Genomic DNA, 20,123 nt, shown 5'->3' on the forward strand with positions numbered 1-20,123 from the left:
AAAGAAAAGACACGTTATACAGTGAATGATTAATACGAATTAATGCAACGTAACTACAATGGAATACATACAAGGCTAACTTCTGCGTATTTGGATGATTATATTTGTGTAAACTAGTGAAACGTTTTAGAACTTGAGAAAAGGGGAATTGAGCTACACTGACAATTTCATGTGATTTGAAGTAGACTAGCTTATCATAGGGACCATGGTCAGATCTTGCACACATTTCTTACATTTCACCTATTATGCTATTTTATGGTTTAATAAAATTTGTGAAATAAGCATGAATGGGTCAAGCATGGGAGACAGACCAATGTCTGGTATAGGTATACAAATATCATGTTTTTTAAAAAGTTAATAAGTTCTATCTGCTATATGAACTAAATGGCCTGGATAGGGAAGCTGAGATGAGCATCCTCCACATAATTGTCAATCACAGCACAGGCTTCAAAGTTTGTATTTTTGTTTCCATCTGTTGGTAAGATACTCTAATGGCAAGGTCACATGATATAAACTCATCTTTCTCATCTCAGAATTGATTATCACTGTCCCAACCGGCTGCCCGGTGTGGCTAAACGCGCATGCTTAGTGCTGTGACGCCGAGTCTCCATGTGTAAACGGCTCATTATTTGGCAACCAGAGAAGCAACGGGCAGGGCTGAAAGGGGATCCCCGGGATTTTTTTTTACACCGAACTAAGGGGTAAATAGTTATTTGGAACGCGTGGGAAAGTCTCGAGGGAAACTACGGCATCATCACTCCTTCTCCGTAAGTTCAGCTGTATATAATGCTGAAGTGAAAACAATTTGGGTATCAATTAAATGACCTCGAAGATTATAAGTTTTCCTAGTCCTCAGCCTAACGTTACTTGGCAAGCTAGCTAGCAACACCTAGCTAGCCAGCTAACGGGCTAGCTACGGAGCTAACACATCGATGGAAATGCTAGGTAGCCAATGGTTTGTCTTGCACACTGGTGTAATTAGCCATACACCTAACGTTAGCTATTGATGGCTAAGAACCACCCGACGTTTCTTTCCTAAGAGTCTTCAAAAACTTAATAGTCTGCACTGCTTTACAAGTCAGTTTGGAGCTTGTTGAAATTTGTCAAGTTTATTTAAAGTGCCTTGGGTCGCTTGTAAGCTATCGAGTTTACGTTACCCAATTAGCTATGAATCCCACGATTGTTTGTTACAGAGTGTCTGTCCGTCTGTCTGTCTGGCAAGCCGACCGATTGTCCGAAGACGGGACTTCTGGTTAACGTTGGCTAGCTGGCTAAGAATTCTACTAATAAGTTAACTGTTTAGATACTTTAGGCATCACATGAAAAAACATTCAAGCAGTCAAGTGAAAACTTGAAAGATCACTACGACTAAACAAGTTGTGCAGGTAGATGAATAAAGTTGAAGACTATCCGACAGATCATGAACAGAGGCTGTGATGGCTAAATAAAAGTAGCCAGTTGGCTTTCTAACGTTAGCCAAGGCAGCTAATGTTAGCCCTTTTGGTTGTTGACTACCATCCACTAACTTACCGAATCTTGATCTTGATGTAGTAATGAAGTTGCTATTAAATGGCGGTCAGCTTTTCAAATGGACAGTTTTTGGTTATTGGCCAAAGTTACAAGCCTGATAAGTTAGCCGGGTAGCTATCTAGATGCAGCTAGCTAATGTTATCCCTACTTTCTATGGGGAAGTGTTTGAGTGTCAGTCACTGGCACCAATCAAAACTCTCTTTTATACGTCTATAATCGGCTGTTTTAATAGCGATTTGTTGGTTTATGTTTTGTGTTGCTATTGTTTTATGTATATAATATAACCATATGTATTTATCTATTTTCGTGGATGGTTATGGATCCTCCTAAAATATGTTGTTAAATTAAGGTGAGGTTGTTTATTCCTTGCTTGAGAGTCTTATCGTTACCGGTATTGATCGATATCATAATAACACGTTTTATATTTACACTGCATATGTGAAGTAATGTTATCGTTGCTTGTTCTACTGTCTTGTTATACATGGAGTGGCTTAAGTTAAAACACTGGTTGTTTATCTCAAGCTTAGCAGCTATCCTGTGTTTGCTCTTGTCATAAAGCTGTGCAATTTGTTACTTTTTTGTACTGTATGAGGTACTTTGCCGGGTCAACACACTGTATTACGATGCGTATATACTTTTTTACATCTTGTTTACGTGCCGAGCATTTGGAAGGGGCATTACATTTGTGGCCAACCCAGTTCCATGTGTCCGTCCCTGTGTCCATAACCAAGTCTCCCGTTGCCAGTAGATATCAATGTAAAGAATTCATCTTGTTTCTAATGTAATGTGAGTTTTATAAGACCTATTGTGCGTTAATTATCCAGGAGAGTGACCTGGTACTCCCCAGTGATTGAAGGGGAGGCCTCTGTTTGAACGTCATGGAGAACTGCATCTGGAGTGGTCACCCCTCTGAGAAATCCATTTAAGAGCAATGCAGTCAGACAAGCATAGCTCTGCTTACTTCGGCCCAGTCCCCATGTTCCATAGTCTGGCTGGACTAAGGCAGCCTCTACAGGGAACTGTAGCCATTATCAAGACAGTGCTTTAATTTAAAGCCATATCCACTTTCAAATATTCTGACTTGAAATACTGACCCTGATGAAAGTCTGGCTATCCCCTTCAACAGTGTATTCTATTATTCTATGTTGTACTGTCTTTGAGAATCAGTATAGCTGGCATTTTGCAGCACGGTGAAACGAGGAATGTGGAAGGAGAAGGTTATTGTAACGTTTGTTAGTCATAGGCTACAAGTGTTAGTCATCTAGTGTTTGGCTATAGTCTATATTTTGGATTGATCGTGTTGTAGTGCAACAGGAAGAGAGGAAGTAAAAGCAGCTCTTTACATAAGGACAGCTTGATTATGTGGAGGTGGGTCTAGGCCTATGTGTGAGTGAGTAGGCTGAGTGATAAACAGGAAATGCAGACAACCGACACGAAGGCATGACTAGCCAGTCGGATGCTTTTCAGTCTCTCAGCCCAACTTCCTGACTTCAAACAGAGTCATCAGGCAGAGTCTCTGCCAAGATCTCTGTCGATCATAGCGGTAAAACTGCTCTATGTGCACTAGGCCAAAGGCCTACTCGATAGAGACAGTGAGGACAGCTTTAGGATGACCTTCACAACTAGCCAAATGCTCTGTAAGGCTTCGTGAAAAGACCTTTGCCCCATTGGCTCAGCATGCCAAGGGCCTAAACCTTGTAACTGACTGGTCAGACGGACAGAGGCCCTCATCTCAGGAAATGATGTCAACCAAATGTCTTAAAAATAGGTCAGCACTGCTCGCACAGAGGGAGTTGTTTAGAAATGCACAGTAAAACGCTAAGATCCATTGGCATTGGGTTTTAAGAAGGCCGGTGAAAGAATTGAAAACAATGCCATGTTTTTCTAGTGTGTCTCTCAACAATAGTTTGTCACTCTCTGTTTTGGAGGGATAGTGCTGACATGACAACTCTGGAACTCTCAGTGCTACTGCAACATGAATGCAACATCAAGGCATTCATCCAGGGGGGACCACATGAACAACCTGTGTCAGGGAGCTACGTCCCCCTTGCAGGAGCTTGGTCATGGTTTGTGTTCATATGTGACCCAATAATGGCAGGTGTTCATATAGGCTGAGGAGAGGTCATCAGGTTAGTTAGTTAGTTAGTGGGGGTTCTCTTTCTGAGACTGTTGATGTCCATGGCAAGTGAGCCAGGTGCTGGAAGTTGCTTGGTGCTTTGGTGAGCAGTTTGATGTTCGTGGGTCTTGTTTAGAACCCTGCAAAGATCGGTGCAATCAACTTGTTAGTATGGTCACATATGTTAGGGATGATGGATTTGGTGAAGAAAATTATCAGATGTCAGTGAAGAAACGTGCTAAACCAGTTTACATTCAGCCTTTCATTGCCCCCTTTGGCCCCTACAGGCATACAGGCTTGAGTTCTTGTCTGGATCTGGAGTTGGCGTCTCCTGAGCCCCAGAGCATCTGCCACAGCTACTAATTAACGAAAAAGCCATCAAGCTCTTAGTCAGTCTATATTTTGATAGTATTACAAACATCCTCTTATTGAGGATTTCAGACATTCTAAACTCAATGTCTAGACTAATTCAGGGACATCACTATAGCCCTGCACACACATTTCCAATGAAATATTATTTTTTATATGCAATTTCTCATTCAACTGAGGGTTCATGCAGATTAGACCGAATGTGGCGATCTAGTCAGAGATAGGAGTTGGGCACGTGCAATCCTGTTATGAGGTGTGTATGTGTGTCTGTGTGTGTGCATGTAGAGATGGGGGAGGGGTGTCTGCGCTGTAAGTGTTTGCTTCTTCGTATGTGTGTGTGTGTGTGTGAGAGGGAGAGGGAGAGAGAGCATTCTTTTGTGCTCACGTGTGGCAGATTGGCTCCACTTCCTGGCCTCGTGCTCACTGTCATGTTTGTTGCTAGGGAGGCCAGGCTACCAGGTGGAGCCCCCAGCAGCCGCAGGGTTAAAGACGTCCATTTTGTTAGGTAACACCCTAATGGCCAGATCGGTGGCGTCAAAATGGCAGGGGCTTAACCCTTGATATGCAATGCTGCACCATTAGGGGCACTCATCCTCCAGTCAGCCAGGGGCTGCTGTGAGGGGGAACAAAGGAGCGAGATGGGTATTTAGTACAGTAGGACTGATAGCAGGGGGCCACGGCCCTTGTAAGGATCTCTTTAACCTGTTCCCTGTGTGTGTGTGTGTGTGTATGTGTGTGTGTGTGTGTGTGTGTGTGTGGCGTTGCGAAATCGTTCGGGGTGAGTAAGTAGACATGGAATTGGGTGGAACTTTTGGTTAATTTACAGCGTGCTCAGGTAAAGATGAGGCGCCGTCACACGGACAGTGGAGCTCTCTCAGAGCAAAGGGTGCTGTGGGTCAGCGTCGTCTTCAGGAAGATTCCCGACTGGAATTCTTTTGAGGCTGTTCTTCATGTTATCCGTCTGACTTTTGGGAGGAGGGGGGGGGGGGAAGTACAGCGTGTATCGTGAATGGGCCTCGTCTCTGTAGCGCTGCTTTCCAAGTGTCACATAATGAATAGTTCCTGCAGGCTGTGGAGGAGCTCTCTGTCTATTCCCCAGAGGAAGCTGTTGCATCAGAGCTGAAGGCCTCAGGAGGGGAAAAAGAGCTCCTTCACATCCAGTGCGGCCCTCGTCTTCAGCCCGCATGCGATCAGTTGCTACAGGGCCATGTGTAAAGCATACGCAAATGTTCATGTTATTTGGTCTCGTTTATGTATACTAAATATGCATGGCCATTGAATAAACAAATTGGTGTGTGTGCGTTTGGTTGATAGAAGCCAAGTGACACTGTTGGCCTTTTTCCATCGACAGAGAGCCGGTTCCATTCCAGTTCGCAAACCGAGTGTCAAGAGGATTGTTATGTGCAGAGTTATTTGTAAAGGGGCTTGCTCACAGGAGGTAAAATGGAGCATACTGGTTCATGTTTGTTAAAAGTCCATAAAGATTACTCATGTAGCTTAGTTGATATTGATGGTCTGCATAGTTGTAGTCAGGCAGTTCCCCAGATCCACTTTACAACTTGATCTGATAGGGCAGAATAGGGCTGTGGGTAGTGCCCCGTGGTGTTTGTTCTTGTCATCTCCACCTGTGAAAGAACACCTGTGTTGAGGCAGGCACTGACCATAGCTTGTCGTTTGTATGCAAATATGTAATGATGCTGTGATCCAAGCTCCGCTATGCAAAGTGTGTAATGAAAGTCCGTACAGTAGAGGCAGTTTGAAACTCGGCTCCTCTCTAGAAGGGCCGTGTGCGCTCTGGTCTTAAAGGTGCTCTAAGCGATGCCACGTGTTTTTAGGCTAAAACATTTTATGTCACTTACTGCAAACATCACCTAACCAACTGCTAGCTGTCTGTGCCCTGAATACACTGTAAAAAAAACGCGATCTCTGTGGACAAGCCCAGGCTCCAAAAACGGCAATAAAAACATAACAAACTGTTCCACCAAATCACAGACGAGATGCCCCCCCCCCATTGTCCAGGTCAGCTACCGCCAAATTTAATCCAATTCTGTGGGAAGACTGACTGATGCCTGCACCTGTAATGAGTTCTCTACCCCTCATCTTGCTCCTAGAAGCTGCTGAGACCCTTTTCTCTAGGTCCCCCTCTGCAATCCTGTCTTGTTAGGCGTTGATCCTATTTCAGTAATCTGCCCAGTTCTGATAGGCATTTGTAATGGGCATTTGAGAGTTGGATGTCCAGGCTCTACATAGAGATTTAGAAGTAAAGCCTGGCCACTCGTGACTCGTCTTGACTCTTGTTCTGATTCTTGTTACCTGGTGGTTTCTATGCCCACTCCACCTCTTGTTAATATGTTAACAGTACAGCTCCATAGCTCATGCCATGCGTTTCCTTTTTCTATGTGTTGGTAAGCAGCAGGGTATACAGGCTACAGACAATCCTTCTCACCAGAGGACACCACAGTGATTGCCCTCTGCCAGAAACAGCCCTCTCTGCTCTATTGCTAACCCACCCCCACCCCCCCCCCCCCCATTTAGACTTAAAGCAACTGGACAGAGCAGTAGGACAGAGAGCCCATGCTAGCTACCATGGCTACCCCTCTGTCCCACGTAGCAGCCACAAACACCAGGAGCTCCCCACCCTCCGAGTACTCCTGCTTTCAGCACGGACTTTGGTCCTGTAGCAACAACATGGATGTAGAAAGCTCAATGCTGCAGCCATGTATGCTGTTCCTAGAGAGGGGTTTCGAAAGAAGTGTTTCACTGCGTCACCATCACTTTGGATATTATCAGCAAAAATATATAAATGATATAGGCACAGGAGTTGCTGGATGAGAACTGATTATCCCGCCCCTCGGACTGAGCACTGCGAACGGTGAGTGCCCAGACCCTACATTTTAATGTGGGTCTGGCTCGTCAGGCTACCGTTCTACAGTTCTTCAACCAAAACAACTGAGCCTGAACAAAGGACAGCCCAGTATACATGAGTATTTAGAGCAGTTCAGCCTCTCATCTGATTTATTGACCTCTTATTGCAGACTTGTCTACTCTTGAACACCTCTCTGAAGATTAAAATTACATGTTAAAGAAGTGGTTTATTGAACGTAGGAAAATATGTCTGACGTGACATCCCTTAGATCAGTTCTGTAGTGGCACTCTTCAGCATCTGAGTGCATATGTCACATTGTTTTGTCCTCCTGTCAGTTTCACTAAAGTTCACATTATTGGATTCACACACAACTTGAAGTGTTTGCTCTCTTTAAGTATGACCATGACCAGAGAAAAAATGGCGTCTGGGGAACAAATTACAAATTCTCTGACGCTCGACGTAGGCTTAACACAGACGTGTGTGTGTGCGTGTGTCTGTCTGTGCGCCCCCGTGTGTGTGTGTGTGTACGTGTGCACTGCAGTGGCCTCTGCTCAGCCATGTTTCCTGTTGTTGCTTCAGAGTGGCCGACGTCGGCCATCTCAGGCTGACTTTTGTTTTGGAATGCTAAGGCCCCACCTCCCTAGCAGACACAGACCTGTGTGTGTGTGTGTGTGTGTGTGTGTGTGTGCTCGTGTGCAAGCATATGTGTGTGGGGGCACTCATGCGTTTGCTGCCAGCCCCGTCTCTCCAGGGGTTAAAAACCTGCCTGAGCTTCTCTCGCCCACAGACCAGTTCAAACCGGTTCTCAGGGAAGTGCTTTGTGTGTCCCATGGAATCTTGGGAAGGGTCATGTGGAACCCTGATGATGTCACGGCAGATGAGAAAGACCTTGAGTCAGCTTTCTTTATCAGACGGAAGATGTAGTGTGTGTGTGTGTGTGTGTGTGTGTGTGTTTGTATGATGTGTGACATGGGTACGGACCTATGTGGAATAAGAGTAGATTGACATAATAAAAAGTTTAAATGTTAATGGGACAACTGAAGGGGGAGGGGCGGAAGGATTAAGAGAGTTGAATCATAGGGCGTCTGCCCAAAAAGCTGCTGAGCACTCTACAGTTGGCAAAACTGCCATGACTGAGGAGTAAACCCTGTAGGCTTAAATGGGCCTAAATCGTGCTCCACTCGTGCCCCATGCGAGCTCGGCCCATGGAGCTCATATCTGTCTGTCAAGATTATACATTCCACATATGAAAAGTTAGCCTAATCATTTCATTGAATGAAATTCCAAGGACATGAAAATGATAAATGACTTGAAGCAGTCACTGATTTGAAAGGCCTGTTTACTTCTTCAATGGCTGTTAAGGAGTTCTAATGCATTGTTTTATTATCTAGACTGTGATTGTGTGTGTATATATAGTTTGTTTTATGCAACATCTAGCCGTAAGCAGAATGAAAATGACCCGTTTGAGTTTGCATTGCTTTGTAGCAGGAGGAAATGTAGGGTGCTGACAGGCTTGATGTGAGGACCTGATGTGACCTGGATGCTGTTGGAGGGTTCGTGTGGAAGTGCAGGAGTGCAGGCTCTTAAGAAGCTGTCGGAGGCGTAGAGTTGTCATGCAGGCCCCATTCTGTCCATCAGAAGGAAAAGCCAGTACTGAGATGACAAAAGCACCATCAGACATACAGGTTGTCCCAGAAAGGACTTTTTTTCCACCCCCAGTACTAAAACAGGCTGAGGCTGCATTATTTAAAGTCTTTAAGCAATTATACTTCACACTGTGGGGCACTTCCACGCAAAACTGTCATGTCCGTAACGGCAACTAAATGCCATGGTATTTGTATGATGCGAATGATTATGTGAAAAGTTTTTCATGTTTGTTCTACAACCAAGAAGAGTGAATGCTCAAATTTCAAGTAATCATCATTCACACCATACCATACCATGGCATTGTGTTGGCGTTATGGACGTGACAGTTTTGCGTGGGATTGCCCTGTGGAAAATTATTGAATTATATTTTGAATGCCATTGCTTGAATATCAAAACCCTTTCATCCAAATCCAGCTCTCAACCTGTTCGATGAGCCTGTGCGATGAGGAGGAGAATTGGCCAAAAAGGCTGACTGACTTCACTCTGCATCCAGGCAAGACTAATCTGTGTGTGTGGAATTTTTTCCTGCAAGGCTATGTCATGCATATTCAGCATGTGGATTTTCTTGCATCTGGATAGGGCTTAGTCACTCTGAGGTGTAAATTCAAGATTCAGTACTTTCATAACAGCGTGGTTGATTGGGATTTGGGAACTCACAAGCACAGAGAACAGAAAGAGAACAAACCACTGATTCGTAAAATACTCAATGCATCAAACAAGCCAGATGGTTAAAACTATCCCATACATTGTAATAAAAGTCAAACAACTTCGAGAAGAAAACAATATAAGAAGTCCTACCCTATTAGAGCACAATAAAATGAGTCATTTGCACCAGTAGGAAGTTGGCAGTGGCCCGCTGAATAAGTTCACCCACGCACACTGATTATTGCTTAACAACATGTAAATGATCTGAGACTCTGTAACACTGAGATGTCTTATAGGTGCATATGGCTTTCCAAGCTGCAGAAAGAAACCAAAACCATTGTCAGATGATATCAGTGGACTTTGTTCAATATGTATGTGTGGGTGTGTGTGTGACGACACGTGTATATGGAAAAGCTCATCCTGTGTCCCCTGCGTGTGTCTAACTGTAGGTGAGAAGATGTCGGAGGAGGTGGTGCGACAGACGCGCAGCCAGAAGAGGGCGCTGGAGAAGGATGCCCCGCCCTCGGAGGCCGAGCTCAAGCGGCTCAAGCTGGAGCACCCAGATCTGGCGGCCGGCGGCGGCGGCGACGACGAGGGGCTCCGGCTCGGCAGTAACGCGGAGCTGCCCAACGCCACCAAGGTCAGCAGCCTGCTGAAGTCCGGCGAGGTCAAGGCCACCATCAAGGTGGAGCTGCAAACCGGTGACGAGCCAGTGGACATGAGCACGACCAAGAGGTGAGCCCAGATCACCAGTGCACTTCTAGGCAAAGAAAGTAGTGTTAGACTCACCCTCAAACGCTCATTTTTACAGTGCTTTTACTGGTATCTGGGATGGCTACCATATAAACACCAAAATGACGTAATCCAACCATTCAGAACTTCCTACACTATGTGACGTATAATCGTGCAGCTTGTTGAATAAATCTTTTGCCTGCAGCAAGTCTCCACTCACGAAAGTTTGCTCAGCACCTGCTACATCCACAGTAATCTGTTTTCGTTTGAATCGGAAACACTTTTGTTATGTTTGCGCCTCTCATCTACACTACCCCGGTGTTTTCAAGCTCCTGAAGCGAAATGCTGTCAGCCCCCTGCACTCATTTTTAAAACTCCAGACAACTTGAAGAGTATCAAACGTTTATCATGGATTCTACCAAAGAACCCTCTTCTCCTAAATTGTACTACAGACATGAGACATTTACCTTCAATGTAATATACAATTAAGTTCCTATGCCTCTCCAGCATGGCACTAGACCTACAATGTCAGCATAATAAAAACATAATTTCCACTAAACATGCATTTCTTGAAGACAATCTTTGGTGAGCCTTTTGATCTCTGGATATTAGAGCTTCTGTACATTTCCTCTTCTGAAATGTTGCTATTAATAAATTCAGTGTCGTTTAGGCTAAGGAGGGTGGTTTTGTTGCAGTTATTTTTGGCCCTGTGGGTAACGATATGTGCAGATGTTCAGCGTTGTTGAGAGCGTTTCTGAGTGTTTTGAGAGTAGAGAGTACGTTGTGATGGGAGTCCGTTTGCGCTCTGCCTTCAGGATGTCGCTGCTCTGGCCCGGTGCTCCACTTTCAGCCCTGCGGAGTTGCAGTGGCAACAACAGCAACAGCTGTCTGCTCCATTTGCTGCTGCTGCACCTGAGCTACGCCTCACTTCACAAAATGAAGACTGGTTGTCACAAACTGGTTCCAACCGGTCGTTTCCATGGTTTCCATGAGAGGGATCAGTAAAGGGGGGGGGGGGGGGGTAGGGACGGAGAGGGCCATGTGATGGTGGAGGGAAATGGTTGGGTCATGTGATCTCTTTTTGTAGTGAGTAATGCACACAGGAAGTGATAGCAGGCCTGTGTAGACGAAACAAAAAACGCTCGCCCCCCCTGCTATGTTGCCTTGTCCCATTGCCCCACCCCCACCCAGGCACCAGGCACCATACACTCACTAACTCACACACTCGAGCAGCCACAAACAATCCACTGCCACACTTTTTTTGTGTATATTAAGTGTTTTATCATTTATTGGTTTGACTCATTCTGCCACTGCTATGGAGAAGGGCCTCTGCAGTGGTCTGTGTGCAGATGTGTGTGACAGCCATGTGTACCCTAACACTTGTTCAGTGTGCAGTTCCACACACACTGAACAAGTATGTGTGTGAGTGTTGAGCTCTGCTGGGTCCTGGAATGGAGCCATGCACTGCGCTGAGTTTGTGTTCTGGCGGCAGTCTCGCTGTACTGGCATTCGAGACGCTCAGAGATGGTGCGCGTCCCTTTTGATAGGCATGTGTTCTGCCCCACAGCCAGAGCTGAGGACATTGTCTTTGTGTGTCTGCGTTCTGTTGTTTGGCATTAGGCCATTCACACCCACGATCCCTCCCTCCTTTCCCTCTCACTGCCTTTACCAGGCCTCGGAGGCCGCTGTCTCTGGGCGGAGACTTTGCTTCGGCCAGAGAACAACTGTCCTGATGACACAACCCCCCACACACACACGCGCACACACTTCCCCCTCCCCTCTACATACACACACACACACACCACACACACACTCCACAAACCGCTTCCCATCAGAGACCGCAAAGCCTGATATGAGGCGGTTGGGATAGGGGGAGGGGTGGTGTTATCTCCTCCATCATCCATTCAGGCCTCAAGAGTGGGCCTCATGCAGGCCCTGCCAGTCCTTTTGTCCCTCAAGAGACGTGCGCAGGACTGCAGCAGGCACACTCGATTGTGGGGGAACTTGGGGCCCATACGGCAATTTGTTTTTGTAAAGGTAAATAATAAATGCCGTGGATGGAGCACAGGTTTGCATTTGAGGATCTTAATGGGGGCAGGCCAATGCTGTTGTTGGCCTATGATTGTAATAGATATTTTTCAGACCTATAATATAGTTCTGGAAAGTCTTTTTTTTGTTTTTGTCATTTTTAATGGTTGGAACCTGCCATCAACATTTTGTGGAGGGACCAAAGAAAGTTCTAATATTGTAATCTGAGTTGTTTACAGTAAGCTGTACATTTTGCATCTTTGTCATTAATGTGGTGGTGACGGCCCTCGGCTTGGACACTGTCCCCATCATGGTTCAGTAGTGATCAATGCTGCAGTGGTTTGAACTGTGTGTGTGTGTGTGTGTGTGTGTGTCTCTTCCTCTCTTCCGTCTTCTCAGTGAGATTAAGAAAGAGAGGCCGCCAACGCCAGATGATGTCATTGTGCTGTCGGACAACGAGCCCTCCAGTCCCATGATGAATGGCCTGAGCCACATCGTGAAGAAGACCGACACGGACGTGCTTATGGTAAGCACGGCCAGGCCAGCACACAGCCACCGTCCTGTTTGTCTGAGGGCAGCTGCGTGGCCGAGAGCACAGTAACGTTAGTCCTGATGGTGCCTAACCCAAAACCCAGTCAATGCGCTACAGTTAAAAATGCAGCCTCTGCTTGTTGGTAACATTTAACTGTGTTTGTGTGGGTGTGAGTGTTTGCAGAGGTTGCCTTTTTAATAGAAAAACAGACCATGTACTTATGTGTGTGTGTGTGCGCACGCGTGTGCGCCTGTGTGCGCGTGTGTGTGTGCGCGTGTGTGTGTGTGCGCGTGTGTGTGTGCGCGTGTGTGTACGTGTGTACGTGTGTGTGCGTGTGCGTGTGTGTACGTGCGTGTGTACGTGCGTGCGCGTGTGTGTGCGTGCCTGTGTGTGTGTGTGTGTGTGTGTGTGTGTGTGTGTGTGTGTGCGCGTGCAGAAGAGCAGTCCAGAGGAGCGGGAGCGTATCATTAAGCAGCTGAAGGAGGAGCTGCGTCTGCAGGAGGCCAAGCTGGTGCTGCTCAAGAAGCTCCGGCAGAGCCAGATCCAGAAGGAGAGCACTGTGCAAAAGGTACCGCATCTACACACACACACACACACACACACACACTCTCTCCACTCGTTTAAACATACACACACACTCTCCACTCGTTTAAACACACACGCACACACACACAGGCACACACACACACACTTAAACACACAAACACACGCACGCTCACAGTCCTCCTAAGCATATGTATACGCCACTGTCCTTCCACACACGATTCCTCACATTTCACCTCTCATATGCCCCCCCCCCCCCCTCAAATCCCCCATTTCCTGTTTCTCTCTGTCAGCCCATAAACTCTGTGGCAACTCCACCTCCACTGGTCAGAGGCAGTATCCCCTCCAGTAAAGGCCAGCTCCAAGTAAGTACTCCACCTCCGCACAAGTATGTGAATAAGAAACATTCCCTATTTTTAGAATACTAGTCCTTGCTGGTTAACATACATCCATGTTACAACATATATCACCTCTAGTCTTTACAGACAGAGTAGAAGCTCAGTATGAGGCTGATGATTCGTACTGTATCTTGCATAAATGGTTTCACATTGCTCTCTCCGTAGACATGTATTTCATGCTGTTGTAAGTGCCAATGTTGTGTAGTAGTGGATCTCTAAAGGCAACCTTTGCTGCGTGTGTGTGCGTGCGTGTGTGTGTGTGCGTGCGTGCGTGTGTGCAACCTTTGCTGCTCACAGGCAAACTCCGGCCGCAGCTCGGGCACGGTCATCCCCCCGCCTCTGGTGCGCGGAGGTCAGCAGGTCAACTCCAAACTGGGCTCCCAGAACGCTCAGATAGTCATGCCGCCCCTGGTCCGAGGCGCTCAGGTAACACCACAGTCCTCCCATGCATGTACAATACTCTGTTTGAACTTTATCCTAATGCGTGGCCTATGGTAGACAAAAGTATTCAAGTTTTCAATTATTGACCAGCCATTTGAGTAGTTTGCCTGAAGCACTAACAACTTACCACTGATGGTGTCATTTGCCATATAAGGAGGTTGAGGGAACAGGATGTTAAGCCTGTGCACATGAACAAAACAAGTCAAGAATTAGAAATTGGCACCATGCTACAGTTTTGACTCAATCAAGCTGTATATTATTATATTTGAACATTTGAGTGATAATGTTGTGACTGAAAGTCAGGCTATGTTCTTTTATGTTTCTGCATCTCACCATTGTTTGTCTGTGTGTCTGTGTCTGTCTGTCTGTGTGTCTGTCTGTCTGTCTGTCTGCCTGTCTGTCTGTCTGTCTCTCTGTGTGTCTGTCTGTCTGTCTGTCTCTGTGTCTGTCTGTCTGTCTCTCTGTGTGTCTGTCTGTCTGTCTGTCTCTGTGTCTGTCTGTCTGTCTCTCTGTCTGTCTCTCTCGGTCTCTGTGCAGCCCATCTCGGTGACTCCCCAGCAGATTCAGAGCCTGCGGCAGCAGCACCAGGCCCACTCGGGCTCGGGGCCCCCTCCGCTGTTGCTGGCCCCGCGGGCCTCCATGCCCAGCTTGCAGGTGCAGGGCCAGAGGATCATCCAGCAGGGCCTGATCCGCGTGGCCAACGTCCCCAACACCAACGTGCTGGTCAATATCTCACAGGTGTGCCCCTCCTGCCCTCCCTCTGATGCCTACAGGCGTAGAGAATGCTGCGTGCTTTTGGTGTACTACAGAAGCATAATATAAGCCGTCACATGATGGCAGACAAGAAGACTTAACAGACAGTTTGTAAAGGCCACCATGAGTAATCAATCTGTTGGCAAACAAGTAATACTAAATGCAATATACAGGAATTTATATAATATAATGTACATTTATATACAGAAGTTTATATCATATAATGCCATTTTCATCATCCATTTGAACTGTAATTGGATATCAAAAAGGAGTTCAGGTAATGTCTTACCCAGAGCCTGTGGTGTTAACTGTTCTCCTATCACCCACTCTCAGGCTTCTCCCACCAACCTGAAGGGCTCCACGTTGACTTCCCAGTCCAACAGCTCCGCGGTGAACGTGAACGATTCACCGGCCAGCCGGCAGGCAGCGGCCAAGCTGGCCCTGCGCAAGCAGCTGGAGAAGACCCTCCTGGAGATCCCGCCGCCCAAGCCGCCCGCGCCCCAGCTCAACTTCCTGCCCTCGGCCGCCAACAACGAGTTCATCTACCTGGTGGGGCTGGAAGAGGTTGTGCAGAACCTGCTCGACACGCTGGGAAGAGGTGGGCAAGGAAACGCCCGCTACACTCCTGTCATTCTTACGACACACACACAAGCTAGCCACAGGCATTTCTTTACTTGCCTACACCTGTTGCTGTAACCATGGGTGATTTCTGAGAAACCACAATAGATGAGGGCTCAGGAGAATTAGGTCGCGAGATTAACTAGTGTTGTATATACGGAGCTAAAGGTTGATGGGCTAATTGCCACACAGTCGCCCTTGCTTTTGTTGTCACAATTGCTTAGCTTGTTTGTTTATTTGTTTGTTTTTTTAGGAAAGGCCCCAGGATCGGCCCCTGCGGCCCCCAAAGAGCCGTTCACCTGCTCCCAGTGCCAGACCGACTTCACCTCCCGCTGGAGGCAGGACAAGGGCGGCACCATCATGTGCGAGCACTGCATGTCGTCCAACCAGAAGAAGGCCCTGAAGGCCGAGCACACCAGTCGGCTGAAGGCGGCCTTCGTCAAGGCCCTGCAGCAGGAGCAGGAGATTGAGCAGCGCATCATGCAGCAGGCCGCCTCCTCGCCCCTCTCCTCCAAGTCCTCCTCGTCCTCCGCCGGCACCTCCTCCTCCTCCTCGGTCTCCTCACTGTCGTCCTCGGTGGTGAAGGCCGAGCAGCATCTGCTGGTTTCTCCGCAGTACAAGCAGGCGCGATCTCTGTCTCACCAGGCACAGGCTAACCGCAACACGCCGGTCAACCGCCACCACTCCACCATCAAGCAGGTACCAATTAGGGGCTTCTCTGTGATACAGCTGACCTGTTTCAGCTTGTAGTGCAGTCATTTCTACTGTATCATTTTTACTGAATGTATACCAGTAGGCTTGTTACCGGAAGAATCTTACTATGGTCATTAAAGGAGAATTCCGGCAATTTTTCAGATAGATCTCTGTTTCTGGAGGTCACCGAGTCCCCATGTTTATGCAGCTGGCAGGTCTAGCTGTTGGCTGCAGCAACTTGAACTTGGTAGAACTGATTGTTTTGGGGTTTTTTTTCTTTACCGACAGTACTCAGTGACCTCGATAAACATGAGATCTATGTGAAAAATCACCAGAATTCTCCGTTAATATTGTTCCACAAACAGTACTTGTTTGAGAGTTTTAAAAAAAGCCTTTTGTAAAGCATATTTTTGGTTTAAAAGACATGGTGGCTTTTGCACGTCCCTCTTTGCATTTCCTTATTAGTCTGCAGCTCTTAATTTCCTGCTCTCCTCCATTGTCTTGTTTGCTGCCGGTGCAGAGTCCAGGCCATCTGCCTCGTTCGGGCCAGTCTGTGGGGGGCCGGACCGTGAGCCACACCTTCTCCCCGGCGCAGCTGCAGAGTGCCGTGACGGCCGCCGCTCTGGTCAACAGGCCAGGTAAGCATGCCATGCGTGCAGGGGCAAAGGGCAGCAGTGGCGGCGGCAGCAGCAACCGCAGCAGCAGCAGCAGCAGCAACAGCCCCGCTGCCAACGCCTGGAAGAAGCAGAACGCCCTCAGTGCAGGTAGATGCCGCCCGTCTGACTGGAGCCCACTGAGTGCCCAGCAAACATGTGTTTGATGGCCCCCAGTTCCAGCCCCCACTTTTGTCTGTCGTTCTCTTTCTCTTTCTCTCTCTCTCTCTCTCTGTCTCTGTCTCTTTTTTTCTTTCTTTCTTTCTTTCTCTTTCCCATCACTCTTTTTAGTCAGTCACTATGGTTGAATGTGGTGCTATGTAAGTGCTGAAAGTAATTCAAGCTTGCCTTCTTTGGATCACTTAAAGGTTCATTGGTTCCATGCTATTCTGGTCAGACCATCAGTAATCATAGTAATCTTGACATTTGCAATAAATCCAGACAGACATAATGTTTATAGGTAGTAAGTAAGAAAATGGCAATTTACGGTCATTATAGTGTTTACATCAACACAGAGATACCTGGTTATTAATATTCTTGTATATATGATTAATACTGGTATCCGGGTTACCAACAGTTCTATTAGCCGTCCTTATCCCAGTTTCTTATGCAATTGCGCTTGTTTGCATTAGAAACCAGAATAAAGTGTTTACATGGAACATAATCCCGGTTTCTATCAAAGTAACGTTACTCCAGCTAGCATAACTGGAGTTCTCAAAACCGGGATAAGGGCTTATCCGGGGTTCTGAAATCGGGATGTGATGTTTACACGCGCAATCACAAAACCGTGATGCTTCAGAATGCCTATCATGACCGGGATACTGAAGTGCATGTAAACAGAGTCAAAGTCAAAAATATGAACAGATTGCAGAACAGTCTGGCCTGAAATGCAGTTTCATAAATTAGGATTATTAAGAACAGTGCAATTTCAAGCCTTTATAAACCTCAGGGACATGTGAAGGGACCGTTCGAGATGCGGCTGTTTCACTTTTGGGCATTTTTACCCCCACCTGACTGACACCTGTGATTTCCTCTGGTTTCAGCCGTCACCATGGCCTACGTGAACCCGAGCCTGACGGTGCACAAGAGCACCTCTGCCGTGGAGCGCCAGCGCGAGTATCTGCTGGACATGATCCCCTCTCGCTCCATCTCTCAGACAGCTAACACATGGAAATAACCCCCTGGGCCCCCCACCGCCTTCCCTCCCCCTCTGTTGGACATGAGAATTTATGGTAGTTATAATTGTAATGATTTATCAGCATAAGAGTGGACATTTGGTGGATTACCTCGATACGAGGTAACCAGCTATTGACCAATTATTATAATAAACAAAACAAAAAAAAAAAGCTCTTTCCCACACCTGATCTTCTATTATTTCCTCTGAGCTAGCGGTACTTGTGAGGTAAACATACCCTGTATGTGTGTGTTGGGGTTGGATAAGTAGCCTCTGAGGAAAAGGAAAACTTGAGGCCTCCAAAAGGAAGTGGGAAGGAGATGAAACGTGGACCTCTTGGGCACCCATAGGCAGGAACCCATCTGCACTATGCGCAGGCAGCTCAGGGCAGCTGCAGCAGGTCACGCCAAAGATGGACCCACACAGGCCCGACTACTGGCTTCCGCCACTCTGCTGCTCGCTGGTTTCCAGTGGGTGAGACGGCGGAAAACGCACCCACAACGGCAGGGAGTGTCTTTGGGCTTTGTGGACCATCCACCTAATCATACTAGACTTTTTGCTTTAGCTTTGCAAAACTAAGAGACTTATATATGTATGAAGACACAGTCTGCCTCTTGCCTGAATCACCAACCAGCAATGTGGAGGATCAGGTTTGTGTCATTTTGTATTGCTGATTTTTCTTTCTTTCTCCCCCCCCTCCCCCCTGCAGTATACTGTAAGCAGAGACCCCCAACCCCCTCTATCCCCCATTCTAATGAAACTGGACTTTCGTTAAGGTCTAAGTTGTAAGGTCTGGTTATACAGTTTAGGTGGTTTTACATCTGATTGTTAAGTGTTTATTTTTTAAACACCTTTTTGAAAAAAGCTAAGCGTTAAGGAAGGTAGTGAGCAGTCATGGACCACTTCTTGGAGAAGTGATTTCTATAGTTGGTATAACCTTCCGTGATGAAACAGTGGTGCTACTACTGTACTTAAAAGTGGATTTGGGGATGTTGATCATGGTAGCATGTTTCTCCTCTGAGAAGGGGCCAGGGTGTCCTTCATATATTATACTTTTAGTCCTAGGTTGTGGTGTTTTTTCCCTTTAGGTAAGTGCTGTACATGGGAATATTATTAAAAGGTCACTTTAGATGAAGGATATTCCAATGCATAATTGTTTTGTTTTTAAGTTCCTTTATTTAGGTATTATCATCATCCCCGATCGTTCCCGCTTTGTCCAGTGCTCTAAAGTATTGGAAATAATTTTCTCATGAAATAATCCATAATTTATTTGTGCTCAGTTTAGTCATGGGGTGGTGGAATGAACTTGGAGTAGAAAATATTTGTAATGACTTTACTCTGTTGCTCACACCAAGAGTAAAGTTTGTAATCGCTCCTGGTGGAGAAAGCCAGAAATGGGGGTGTTGATGTGGGTGGGGGTCCCTTTAGGTTTTATTGCAGGAGTCCTGTAAAACCTGGTCTATTGCCCTTAAAGCTACAAAATATGTCACAAAATTGGAAAACTAATTTTTAAGCTCATTTTGGTGCTTTACAACTTGCCATATCCATGTTGGGTTTACAGCAGTGTGTATTTCAAAACTCCTAGGTTTTGGTACTTCTGAATCTCATCACCGACATTTAACTAACTTGGCATATCTAAACAGCTGTGTGTTTTTGGCGATTCCAGCCTCTCCACCCATCCAACTTAATCTATTCCCACACTTTATAAATCCATGAAAAGTCATTAATTTCCCTGTGTTGGAAGTCCTCTGGACAGAACCCTTTGCACCTCTATGGAGACTCACAGTGTCCGTCTTTGGGCTACTGGTTCTGTGGCTGCTCCTGTCTGCAGCGTTGCCCTATGCTGAGTGATTAACTAACACCATTCCGTCTTTAGGGGTGCTGGCCTGATACCGCCTTGCATACCCACCATGAATTGTACAAGAAGTGTAACTTTTGTTGTATTTTTTTTCTGCTCAATTGTTAATGAAAATAAACTAATTTTAACCCCTTTTACATTTTTGTGTGAATATCTAGGATTGAATGGGTTTTCATGCCTCTGCTGTAATAAAAGAAATTATAAAATTTGGAACTGAATTTGTTTTTCTTTGAGGAAGAAAACATAGAAACATTAGCCTATAGTGATCAATTGACAGGGCAGTTGAAACTTATGTAGCCTACTGTACTGTTTAGATTGAACTGTAGATGGAGCTGTTGGCTCTATAAGAACCTTTGTGGGGCCATAGACCTATTAAGAGCCTTTGTGTTGAGGATGGCTTTCAAAAGTCTAAAAATCTAGTGTCTTAACCGTTTTCTGAAAAATGGATGCCCTGAGATTTAAAATAAATAATAGCCTGGTTTTCACAGCTCAGCGCACAATCTGAACTGTTGACAACATACTGACTT

The 20,123-nt window shown here is 46.3% G+C and overlaps 1 protein-coding gene across 5 annotated transcripts; it reads left to right on the top strand.

Annotated features, from left to right (window-relative positions):
* Positions 1-405: 405 nt before the first annotated feature.
* gatad2ab (GATA zinc finger domain containing 2Ab) lies at positions 406-19,809 on the top strand. Of its 5 annotated transcripts, none has more exons than XM_076278781.1 (13): positions 406-767; positions 8,367-8,566; positions 8,943-9,036; positions 9,623-9,908; positions 12,333-12,459; positions 12,902-13,033; positions 13,302-13,373; positions 13,704-13,832; positions 14,385-14,585; positions 14,934-15,198; positions 15,472-15,917; positions 16,432-16,675; positions 17,608-19,809. In XM_076278781.1, exons 2-13 carry the CDS (start codon positions 8,495-8,497, stop codon positions 17,739-17,741), a joined length of 2,202 nt encoding a protein of 733 aa, XP_076134896.1. In that variant the 5' UTR covers positions 406-767; positions 8,367-8,494; the 3' UTR covers positions 17,742-19,809. The 5 variants fall into 5 exon arrangements, with proteins under 5 accessions (XP_076134896.1, XP_076134898.1, XP_076134897.1 ...); XM_076278782.1 differs by having other exon boundaries at positions 407-767; positions 8,943-9,021; XM_076278783.1 differs by lacking the exon at positions 8,367-8,566.
* Positions 19,810-20,123: the final 314 nt, after the last annotated feature.

The sequence above is a fragment of the Alosa pseudoharengus genome, unplaced genomic scaffold (genome assembly GCF_046254945.1).
Source record: "Alosa pseudoharengus isolate Yale_2024_CS ecotype anadromous, Long Island Sound unplaced genomic scaffold, YU_APseudo_1.1 YU_APseudo_1.1_scf_11, whole genome shotgun sequence".
Lineage (NCBI taxonomy): Eukaryota > Metazoa > Chordata > Actinopteri > Clupeiformes > Clupeidae > Alosa > Alosa pseudoharengus.